Source organism: Cariama cristata, unplaced genomic scaffold (assembly GCF_000690535.1).
Source record: "Cariama cristata isolate BGI_N322 unplaced genomic scaffold, ASM69053v1 scaffold13064, whole genome shotgun sequence".
Lineage (NCBI taxonomy): Eukaryota > Metazoa > Chordata > Aves > Cariamiformes > Cariamidae > Cariama > Cariama cristata.
In genome coordinates this window covers 1-12,696 of record NW_009613577.1, presented here as the reverse complement: position 1 = coordinate 12,696, position 12,696 = coordinate 1, and the positions used below count along the sequence as shown (strand labels likewise).

The following is a 12,696-nucleotide window of genomic DNA, read 5'->3' as shown; positions in this document are numbered from 1 at the left end:
TTATTTCTATTACAATAGGATCTAGACACATCCTTGTGCTACACGCAAACACATAGTAAAAAATAGCATCTGCCAGCAAGTGATCGAAGCACAGATAAGACAGATGAAGAATGACAGAAGGGAAGTCCTGTATGCACAAGCCAGATTGTGCAGATGGGAAGAGAAGCAAAGACACTTTAGGTAACTGGTCAAAGACCAGACAAACTCTAAACTGGGAAAGAAAAGAGTCCAGATCTCTCAAGTCTCAGGTAATTGTTGACCTGCAGCAGCATCTCTCTCAACATATGTTAACACAAAGGAAGGAAGGAGCTGTACTGAGTGATAAAAAGAGGAGTCATTTAGGATATGCTGGTTTTTAGCCCTGAAGAAGACTTTCCCTCCTCAGGTTTTCTGAATAAGCGACGGAGAGAGACTCTAAAAAGACTCCATTCCCCATCTTTGAGGCATGATATTTGCCTGCCTTCTTGCTAAAGTACAGTAGTCAATGGCCTACAGGCTCTTGAGGTGGAGAAAAGTTAGGGGAAAATGTGGGAGGTCATGAGCACCGTAACAGAAAGGTGTAACCAGGCCGCTGTGGTGGAGAACAGCTAGCAGGTGTAAACTTTCTTGATGGAAGGGTCAAATAAAGAAACCTGTCCTGTTTCAGAATTAATACAGCATAAAGGGGTGAGGCACCCATGCCGCGGAAACAAAAATTACTTTGACCATCTGAGGGATCTGCAGGTCACTTGACCATTGAGACTTTAAATCCGCAACTTAACATCCCTCAAAACACAGCTGTTAAACACAACTGCTGCTGGATGGAGTCTTCCCTCTCATCTATAAAAAAAGTGCAAATATTTCTACTCACTGTATAGATCTGTTTCATCCAGAATTTCAGACTTGATGATCTCTTCAATCACATCTTCTAAAGTGACAATTCCCAGGACTTCATAAAAAGGATCCCCTTCTCCTTCATTGTTTACTCTTTGTACTATAGCCAGATGAGACTTGCCTGCAAGGAGACAGATGAGCAATTTAGACATTTTAGAAATTCCTGAAAGATCAGAAATTATAGCAGAATTATAGACACACAGGTATAAGTAAAAAGACAAAAAGGTTGGTGTCAGGCTTCATCAAAAAAAGAGGCAAAGTTTAACAGATGCTTAAAATCATAATCTGATTTCTGTCTGAGAAACGCATTCCTGGGTTACATAAATCCCCCTAATGCACTAAAGGAGAACGGCTGAAGAGATCAGTGTTCTCTTTCTCATGTCTTTCCCAGTGAAACTGTCACCTTGGCATTGAATTTGTTATATTATCTTGTTGACAGTTGTTCCACTTCCTTGTCTCATGCGCTGGCAGAGGAAGGCCAGGTTGGAGCCTTCCTTTGCAGCGAGCTCCCATGGATGTTCTCCTTGAGCTTGGAAACAACAGCAACAATGGCCAAACCACAGAAGCACGTGGACAGGATAGAGCTGGGGAGAAGAGGTCAGCCCAATCCATGAGCTTCTCTTTTTCTCCTTCCTCCCTCCCTCCCTCCAAAATAATTTATTTAGACATGGTCCATACAGGCAGGAGGGGGGGCGGGGAGCTGGGCTTATTTAGGAATGAATTAATCAAAATATTCAAAGTGACAGTGTCTGATCAACAAAGAGAAAAGCTAAGATGAGATATACTAGTGGTTCTAAAGATCCTCGAGCCGTGCATCATTCACAGTGTATTCTGTAATTCCTAAAGTCCTTTCTGCCACAGGAATAACAATTATACCACGACCCTTTGAATCCGCTCTGATATCCTTCGTTGCCAGTTTCCCCAGCTGCCATTGAAAGCCGGTCCTTTGTAAGGCTGCACGATAAGTAAGATGCATTCAAAGGGTTCACCAAATACAAATGGCATTTTGAAGTAGAAATACAGCAGCTATCAATATCCTTTCTGAGCTATCAGGAGGTGAGCAACTTGTTTCACATTCTTCTTTGCTAGTCTCAAAAACAATACTTATCCCCATCCGTGGAAGTTAACCAAAATAGTTCAACTTTGCTTAGACCCCTTTATAGGCAATAATGTCTGCATGTTTTAAGATGCAGATTATTAGACTAACAAGCATTCAAACTATTCCAACCCAGACTTACTCATGCTTAAAGAATGAAAATATCCTGAACAAATTAGACGCGGGAGGAAAACTTATCAACTACTGATATAAACATTGCATCAGGTCAAGTCAATTCACTTTGGTAAGTTTTTCACATCTGCTTTCCCAGGGACCTAACATAAGCAGTTAAAAACAAATTCTTGGTGAATGCTGTCTGTCGAAAGTTAAATTCTTTTGCTATTCCCAGCTTGTGATCATTTAAAAGGAATTTTCCAAAGCAGGGTCTAATATTAGACTCAAAATGAAGTTTCCATTCCACTTAGGCGATATTCTCACCAAAGTAACTACTGCATAATCTGATTGTCTTGGAGCTACTCGTTTAGATGCAGATGGACATACTTTAAATACCAACTCCACAGCACTGCTGAGTCTTATCTTAAGGAGACCTTATTCTACAGTGAATTAATAGAAAGATGATTTGTGATTTTAAAGGATCAACATTCATATTGTACTGAAAGTATTTCATTGTGCCATGTTTTATTTCTTTGTATTCCTTGCAAAACTTCCAGCTCTTTTTACCAATCAACAGCATTAAAAAAAAAGAAAAAGTGACTTCATAAAAATATGAAGTACTATTACCATTGCTGTTCCCTTGTAATTTATTACTCCAATTATATCCTTTCAATATAACACACGTTCAAGAAGAACTGTGGCACAAAAACATGTCACATGGACAAAACAAATAATTGTAATTTATTTCCCAGTGGCTGCTCAGATATTAGTATATTTGCTTGCAAGTCAAAAGGCATGACTCCTTCAAGAACTATTTCTATCACAGACCACAGCAGCTCATTTGCACATGCTCATTCAGGTGCTAATTCCTGAGGATCACCATTCTCACACATTAGCGAGTGGTAAGAGTACTCAGATTTGTACAAGTGGATAAAATAAAAAAACACAGTAAACAATGCTATCAGCTCTGTGTTTCAGCTTTGATCAGAATCACCACATTACATCTTTCTCCCCCACTTCTGTACTGCCTATAGTAAAGCTGAACTAAGTGATAAAATCTTACATTTTGAAAAGGACAGTCTTTCTAACAGTGAAGTCCTGGCCACACTGACGAGCAATGGGAGAGATTTAGGGAAATGATACTGGGGCAGGACCTGAGGGGCTGTAGTACCATGGGAAGTTCTACCTGACTTACAGCCACAAAACCAGTTACATCCCCTTTCCACTGCAGTGGCCCCCACCAGGAATTTAGGATCACTAAAATACGTTATGCTCTTCCCACTTCAGCAGCTGCAGCTCTCTGATCTGACCAACAGTACCTAATGGGAGACAAGTGACCAAAATCTGTACCAGCTACTGCTCTCTTATGCAAAGTGAGCTGATAAGGAATTAGTTATGGATGGGTATCAGACATTTTGCACTTTCTACAATGAAAAAGAAGGGTAGAAACATTTTTTCTGGCTCTGCCATAATCTTGGATGTTTATTTTTTTCATTTATCACCCAAAGTATCAAGACCATTGAAACCATGTTCATCTTCATTATTAAAACTGTATGTTGCAGAGAGTTTATCTGTTTAAAATAGATGAATTATCCAAACACAGGCTGACACTAACTTTTCCTCTCTCTTGACTGTCAAGTTTTCCTGTTCCTAACTTTCATGAATCCATCACTTTGCTGGGGTCAGATGAATTTAAGCCAATCTAATCAGGCTGCCTCTAAAAGGCTGCCTTTTGCTCCCAAAGTCTTCTCCTTCCTTTGCATTGGCTCCAATGCTCATGCAGTCACTTGATGAGACAGACCAGATTTGAAAATTACATTTCTTGGGTCTTTGCAAGTTAGTTTTGATCCAGATTCAATAATTTGCCAGAAATCATCAGACAGTGGAACAAGCATCGGTGCTGATGATGGAGGTGTCACAAATGTGCATTCCTGGACTGGCTGCCCTCTCAGTCTGCTGCATTGATGACCGCAAAATACCCTCCATGTATGGAAGTAATCAAGGCACAAAAGGCTAAAGGAAATCCCAGAGGAGTGCAAAGACTTCTCCGTACATCATAAAAGAGCACAACACACCATGTGCCCAGGTTTAGAAGTGGCCTGTGAGTAAAATAAAGACTCCTCCGAGTGTTTCAAATAGAAATTGGCTACTTTTTTTTTCAAAGACTTTATTGGGCCACTGGTATTTTTCATACCATTTTATTCAACTGAGAAAGAGGGGTTTCAACTGTATTTTCCACTGCTAAGGACATACAATACAAATCCAACAAGGAGCTGAATAAACGTCCAGGCAAGGAAACCTGGACTGTCTATGGTATTCCTACGGCTTTGAGAGCAGAACACAAAGTAAACAGAGAGAGCCAGCATGCATGGAAATTATATAAATAATTTCTATACTTCACCGGTTTTCTGGCCACAGTCTCTAACCACACTAGATCTATGACATTAATCTTTAATCACTTGTTTTAAGTGTTGATACCATGAGATTTAGCAAGCAGACAGCTCTGCAGCACTGCCCGACCTGATGATAAAGGCAGAAATGACCCGAATGATGTGTAATAAGCAGCACCAGGAGAGAACTGTGGGCAGTGCTCTGACCCACAACTCCTCTGCAGCCATAGGCAAGCAGCATTTGCTTTCCACCTCAGCTTCCCCCATCTACAGCAATGGTCAGTAACATCAGCAAGAGTCTACAGGGCTTTTACGTTTACATGCCTTGAGACACAGTTGTGACAAAGGCTAATCTCTCAGTTACTTTCACAGGCAACTAAAGCACCAAGGAGTTTTGTTAAAAGTAAATCCAGTCTCATCCCATTGCTCAAAATCTTTCCACTTAGCCTGGATTTTGCTCTGTACCACAACTTCTGATTAATTTATTAAGCTAATTAAGAAACATGAAGATGCTTAGCAAAATCCACATGAGCCAGTGAACCTAGAACGAGCTCCCAGGAGTCCATGTGATTGACTGACCATGTAGAACAGCACTGGAAGAAATGCTTGAAATACCAATTCTCTTATAGTACTTTGACTATTCCTTGAAAAAGATATGGAAAAAATTTTTTGACCCTTTGATCCTGAGGCATTTATACATTTAGAGCAAGGACCTCAAGAATATTGCCATGCAGTTCAAACTAGAGGTGAAAACATCTGGCCAAGTTCAACATCTGCTCTGGTCAGAACACAGGGTCTTGTCTACATGAAGAGTTTTGCCATATGAATAGAGCTGTACCCACCCCACTCTCACAGGCCACTTCACCCCAGAGAGACAGGTGGAAGAAATGGGCTGACGGGAACGTTATGAAGTTGAGTAAATGCAAATGCAAAGTCATGAATCTGGTACAAAACACACCCCATGCATTGGTACTGGGGACTGACTGGCTGGGGCTGCAGAACAGGACTCCACGGTCCTGGTGGACAAGCCACATGAGTCAGCAGTGTGTCCTTGCAGCAACGAAAGCTAACTGCATACTGACCACATTAGCACACGTGCAGCTAGAAGGTCAAGGGAAGGGATTATTCCCCTCTATTTGGCACTTGTGAGACCACACCTGGAGTTCTGGTGTCCAGTCTGGGGTTCTCCAATACAAGAAAGACATTGACAAACTGAAGCAGTTCCAGTGGATGGATGCTAAGATGGTCTGGGGCTAGAGCCCACGATGCACAAGGAAAAGCAGAGGGAGCTGCATTGGTTCAGTCTTGCAAAGAAAAGGCTAAAAGAGGGGTCTTAAAAGTCTTTACGTACCCCATAGTAGGCTACAGAGAAGACAAAGCTAGACTCTTCTTGGAGTTAGATACTGATGGGACAAGAGGCAATGAATACAAGTTTCAAAAATGGAAACTCTCCTTAAATAAGGAAAACTTGTTGCTCATGAAGGTGGTCAAACACTGAAACAGGGGCCCGGAGGGACTGTGCAATCTCCCTCTTCGGAGGTATTCAAAACTCAGTGACCTGAGCCAGCTTCAAAGGTAGCCCTGCTTGGAAGAGGGGGTTGGACCAGATGACCTCCAGAAGTCCCTTCCTAAATTATCCTGTGATTCTAAGAGACTTTGAAGGGAGGCCTGACTGAAATCCCAGCCCAAACTTTATTTCTGACTTTTCATTCCTGAATTTCTGCTTAGGAACCTAAAAAAACTGCAAAATTTTCAGTAGATATGGATGATACGTAAAGACAGCAAGTAAGTTTTACTGATCTGGAATGACACAATATGGCCTTGTATGTGACCAAAAGTAATAGCAGAATGACACTACCAGCCAGACTACACTGCAGAAAATTATAATACTGCTGGCATAGCTTTAACGCAAAAGAGGGATCTCAGGAAGTAAGTGGTCCAACAGCAGAGGTGTAACTCAGGGGCTCTGAGCAGTGAGCAACAATCTATACTTGACGTGTATAAGCTTGTACCATGAGTAAGCAACTAGAGATGCCTCTATTTCTGCAGAAGGAGGCTTATGAACTCAGTAACTGGGATGACTTGTATGTGTCATTTCCCTGCAAGAAGCAGATCTCACTAAAGGCCCTCAGTTTCCTTTTATTAACAAAAAAAGTAGTGCTAAATCAAAGCTATGGCAGACATTTGTAAAACAGAAGATTCCTGTTAAGTCATTTTGTGGTAAAACTAGAATCGGGCTAGTCCATTTTTGTTAAAATCAGTAATCTGAGTCCATTTGCTGTTGGTGAGTGCCCTGGAACGTTAAGCTGTAACCGGGTTAATATGCCTACAATGACATGGAGAAAAATCCCAGGAGGTGTTCAGCTGCCCTTGAATTTGCTAACTAATGATCTCTGCTGCTGAAAAATCTCCCGTTTTATTCTTAATACGACTGTTTTGGTTTTGACAGATTTCTACAAAGGTAAACAATTTGGTCCATCAGTGAGATTCACAGGTTCAACAATACATTATGCAAAACAATCAATTTTAAAATGTGTTGTATAATTTAACCATTAAAACCAACTCCCTCTAGAATAGCACTGGCTTGCAAGCAATTATACCTAAGTAACAAGTGTTCTCCTAAATTTCTTTTCTGCAGCACAGTTCAAGGACATTAAATCTCTCTTCTATTAGCAGAAATTTGCATTCATGCTGTTTGCTTTTGCACTTGATTATTTTCAATGGGGAAATCAGACTGCTGCTTTCTCCCCAACCACCGCTAACTGGTGTACGCTGCTTTTGTGTTCACAACACAAGACCTCGCACAGAATCAAGAGAAACCGAAAACTTCTGCACAAACATAATTTAGATTTAGACTAGGCTTTTTAGATCCTGTCCTTTCAGCAGCAAAACACACAATTTTTAAATGTATATTTGGGAAGGGAACCCAATAACTAACATTCATTTACTACAGCCACATGAAACTCATCCAGACCCTCAAGGAAACGAGTGAAGGCATCAGCACAACCACAGGGAATACGGTGATTCTTCACCTTTAAACCAGAGAGCTTACCATCTCATACAAACATGAAACTAGAAACCACATCAGCCTTCACAGGAAAATAAAAAAGTAGCGCTTTAAATAGATTCTTTGTGTTAAAGCCCATTTTAGTGGGAGGACACCAAAAAAAGGAAAAATTAGGGACAGTTTCAGAATGACTTCCTGACAGTGAATTGTATTTGTAAGGAATACTTTCCCAAGGGAAACTGCAGAAGCTCAGTTACTTGCAACTTTGAAAACTCAACTGGACAAAGCTCAACTGGACAAAGCTCCTAGAAAGGACTCAATAATTCTCCGCTGCCCCGTGGCAGATGGAAGAGAAGCGATGAGCTAACATTTTTCATCTCCAGCAGCCTATCACTTGGTGTAGGCACTCCAACTCAACTGCTGCTGCCTACCCTTCAATCTTTTCTGGTCAGACACTGTCAAACTTAATTTACTTTGTTGCTGCTTCTAAGAGTAAGAGTAGCTCTAGAATGCTGCTATCGGCTGCAGCTTTACATGCAACTGAACTGAACCTGGCAACAAACTCAGATCAGAAGCTGAGAAGTCATCATAGGTCTGTGAGTAAAAGAAATTAGCTGGGAACCAGAAAGAACTTGAGAGTAAAGAAGAAGGTCATTTCAACTCAGAGCTCTGCTATCAAAGTGGAAATCTTAGGGAAGAATCAGAAGTGAGAACATTTAGGAAAAACTATTACCAGGTGTAGGCAGGCAGCAAGAGTGAAACCAAAGAGCAGAGAGGAAAAGTTTCAGAAACTCATTGAACATTAGCAATGATTCCCTTGCCCTGGACAATATGCCAATGCTTCCCAGCCACGCAGTCCTTATCCAGTAGGGAATTTGGGCTGGATATGGCTGGGACTGACAATAACCAGGGTCCATGGGGATGTAAAATGCACACCACTAGCTGGGCTGCTCTCAGTGTTGGCCAGAACATCTGATTTCAGCCTGGTAAATGGACAAACATATGCTGCATCCCAAAACTGGAAGCTAATGCCCTAGAGAAGTATCCGCTGGATCCAAAGTAGGAGAGGAAGAGATGGAAAACCTAACGCTCAAGAGAGACAACTCTCCTGAAAGTAAAGTGTTTTTTGACACCCCTCTGAGGCTCTAACCTGAGTACAAGGTTGTGCTATCAGGACGCTGCTGGGTTCAGATGAGAAAAAGGCTGGAAGTTTAAAAAACAAATCAAGGAATCACTTCAGGGAGTGCAGCAAACTAAAGTTGAGAGAAGAGGTGGCAACAACGAGGAGAGAAAATATTGAGTCTGGAGAGAGACCTATCACTATTTGGGCTAATGCAGAACAAAAAATTCAGATAAAATTTAAGGCAAGCAAACAGAACACTGAAGTCATTCTTGGGCATGGTTCAAGCCTTCCACAATAGATTCAAAAGATACTGAAGTGTGATTTAGGCTGCTGTCACTTCCCCTGTGCCTCCACTTCCCAAGGCAAGTAACGACCTTTTGGAAAGAAGCGTAAGAAATGCAACTCCTTATTGCCTTCCACCTCCACAGCATGGTCAACAAGGACTTTTTCTTAGTGTTCAAGAACCCTAAAAAGGAGCCATGCTAATTTTATTACTTCCCCGTTTGTTCAAGATTGTCCCCACTGATTTCAGCATTCCTTCAGGGATAAAAAGCGGGCACCAGCCAGCAAAAATGCAGCCAGCAGAGGGAGCGCAAAACCTTGGGTTTGCAAAACTCCAGGCTCCAGGTCCTCCCCAGACCTCGGTCCAGCAGCCAGCAGGTGGGAGAGGAGAGGTCCCACGTCCTGGCATCGGTGGGGTCTGGGTGCTGGCCTGCTGCTGAATCTGGGAAGATCTCCTTTGAGAGGTGTATATTTCAGTCTGGGACTTCACAGCAACGACCGACATCTGTCATGGCCGGTTCAAGTGCTTCCTTCTGTAGCTTTGCATTGCTGCTATGACTTGTGCCCATCCCACCTTCCTCCCTCTCTCCCATCCTAAGGGGGACAATTTCTTGAGCCATTCATAAGGGTGCAGGAGAGAAACCGTTACCTTATAAGTCTCCTCCATCGCTTCACCTGCCCAATAGGCTGCTTCTGCTAACCAACAGTTAACCCACTAAATAAAAATAAGAACATCAAGAGATGCTTATGAGCAACAAAACCAGAAGTTGACCCGAAACAACAATGAACTCAAATGGCTTTGATGTTCAGGTAACCAAAACATGACACCAACAGAAAAAACAGCCTTGTTCTTTATCATCATAGCCAAAAATCCTACTGATCTAATCCTCCCTCAGTTCCTAGAACAAACCAAGTTTAATTTGGGGAGCTTCTAGATTTTGGCATCTACACCATGAGATTTTTAAATCTGACAAAGGTAAAGTACTAGAAGGCACAACAGAAAGATGTTTGGACGTTAGGAGGAGGTTAGCTGAGGCCAGCATGCTTACATAAGGTCCTAACTGCTGAGAGCAAAGCACATGAGCTGAAAAGGAAGAGCAGCATCTTGGGACTGCGAGTCGTGAAAGGAACTGGGGGCTGGATATATTCTCTTTTATTTATTACCATCATCAGCTCCTGCAGTTTACTTTTAGCTCAGTATTTAGGACATAAATTTGAAAGGGTTCTTGTGTTACCAACATCTCAGATCATTAATATTCTATTTTAATGACCTGTTTTACTTCAGGCCATTTATATCACATGCAGTTTGCAATTCCAGCAGCTCAAAACCCCAGCTGGTCGATGGCACCATCAGATTTTTCAAGTTCAGTGCAAGGCTTTCTAATTTATATTACGGCAGGAGCCAGGGGCAACCCAACGAAAAGCTACCCTGTTAACTTTCTAAGTTGGCGACAACATCCTTCACCCAGCTGGATTTATAAGACCCCAGAACCACTTACGTGCGTGCACTTTCGCAGCAAGCGAAGCCTCGGGATAAACACGTCTGTAAACACAACCGGTGCCAGTGACCTTGACTTCGCACGAGCGCAGGATCGGGGCCATGTGAGCACTCACACTCTGACGCTGCACATTTGTTTCTCCACAACGTAACACGGGACGCACTGATTCACGCACCGCTCTGGGGCAGCTGCCGTTACAGACCAACTTCCAATCACTTCAGCAGAACACAAAGGATACCACAGGAATTTGAAGGCACAAGAAACACAACCTTCTTCTCCCGTAGGCTTTTTGTTTGGGTCAGGTCCCACGAGGTGTAACAATGCAATGGCTGCCACAGAACTGTTCCATGCTGTCAGCAAATTCAATGGGAAACAGGGAATATCCTCTGGCTGGAAAGTGACTCTTTTAAAGACTAAAGGTATGGCACATCTAAACATAGCGAAGTGTCAAGACAGACCCAAAGCCATGGATCAGAGAATCTCAACTGGAGCAACCATTTCCAACCATCTGATGCCACCAGCAGCATCTTCACTCTGTTTTGGTGCAATATTAGCTAATAGCACAAAGCAGAGCTGAATCCTAAACCCATGCGTCTTCATCCAGAACACGTACAGATCAACAGTTATGGATATGAAGGGAGGAAAAAAAAAAATTATTTAAACCACCCAAAGACGTGCTGAAACTGTCTGACACAACAGCAGACAGAAGAGCACCTGTGATTTCAGAACTGGACATCGCAGATACCTAACTGTCTGCAAACTGCATTTTTTTTTTCAAAATATTAATACAATAATGTATAGAGGGGAAAAAAAACCATGATTTTGAATTTTACTAAGGTTTTAAGTAGATTTTATCTTGATGACATGTTACTTTAAAAGCCTATCATGCAAAGAGGCCAAAAGAACTAGTTCAAATGCTGACTCAGCATACCCAGGAAAAGGAAAGATTACAGTAAACTGCCTTGTTTGAAAGGTGACAATAGTGATGGCATATCTGAATGCATTCTTAATATTACTGAAGAACAAATGTAGAATGACTGGCTTTGTTCCTAGGAGTTTTCAATTACTCATATATGTAAGACTTTCAAGTGAACTAGCAATACATCATCTTTCCATGTACACAAGGCAAGATTAATTTTCTCAAAACTGGTATTACTGGGTCAGATTTTAGAAATGGAGACTTCAAAGATCAATCTCTGTGGCAATTACACTATGAATATTTTTAATTATTGACTTTATAAAGCAACTTTTTGAAGTTTCCATTTGTGAACTACCATCTAATTAGCGTTTCTTTGTGCCACCCTGCATAACCCTCTGGAAGGCTGACTTTGCCTAGAGCTCTTGAAGGAGGAAGGAAACCTCTCAGATAAGACAGCAAAGCCCTATTCCTTCAGCAACAGCCACTGGAGAGAACTGGAGATAAGGTGAAGAGGTAGCCTTGCCCCTTGAGTAATGCAACACTGGAGATAAAATGAAGAGGAGAAAAGGAGCCTAAAGCAGAAGACTGTGAATTTGTGAACTTGCCACCACTGGATTGGCTGTGACGAAGAGCTCCTTTACTCCAGAAGACTAAGGTTCAATAGGATCTATCCAGATCATGAAGAAAATCCGTTTGGAATTAAGACCACAGTCTGTAATGAGTAATCAACAGCAGCTGCCTTTCATAGGTCTACTTTACTGTTCTTTTAAGCAACTCCTTGATTTATTCCAGGTGAACCTGTGCCCAGATTTTACTAAAATATTTTGCCACAGTATTTATCACAATTTTCCTAACTCAATGACAGAGACATTAAGCATGGCATTTGAGGAAACAAGATGACAATGAAAAGAATTAGTGAAATGGCTGCTCATTGTTTTATTTTAAAATTCAGGCCAAAATTATTTCAAAGACGGTACATAAATCAGGGTAGCTCAACAGCTTTCCAACTGCTGGGTCTGGAAGACAGGGGACATGCGACTCACACCTACAATACAATATTATTCAAATTCTTCTTGTCAAATATTTACCATAAAGTGAAGAGATGTGACATTTTAGTGACATAACAGGAATTCTGCCAGGATGGTATTTCCTTTCATGATCTGCCTGTTTAGCTCAGGAAAGGCGCAGTAAAGCCAACCCTGTTTTCTTTGGTATTCTGCAGAAGTCTCTATTGTTATTTTAGCCCCATCCAAAATGAATCTTAACATATTTGCTCCCAAATGACCTAAGTACTTAGCTTTGATATCACTGAATTCTGGGGCTTCGTTTATTTTGACAATTTTACTCCAGAACAAGCTTTGGGGCGTAGAATCATTTGGGCTGGAAGGGACCT

General features: G+C 41.6%; 1 protein-coding gene across 1 annotated transcript in view; it reads right to left on the bottom strand.

Moving 5' to 3' along the window:
- Positions 1-10,487, bottom strand: part of LOC104156186 (metal transporter CNNM2-like) — a 32,213-nt gene extending 21,726 nt beyond the window's left edge. Inside the window, exons 1-2 of the mRNA XM_009699086.1 lie at positions 10,385-10,487; positions 851-994 (exon numbers count right to left, since the gene is read on the bottom strand). Coding sequence (XP_009697388.1) covers positions 851-994; positions 10,385-10,487 — 247 coding nt within the window. The remainder of the gene's footprint in view (positions 1-850; positions 995-10,384) is intronic.
- Between the last annotated feature and the right edge of the window lie 2,209 nt (positions 10,488-12,696).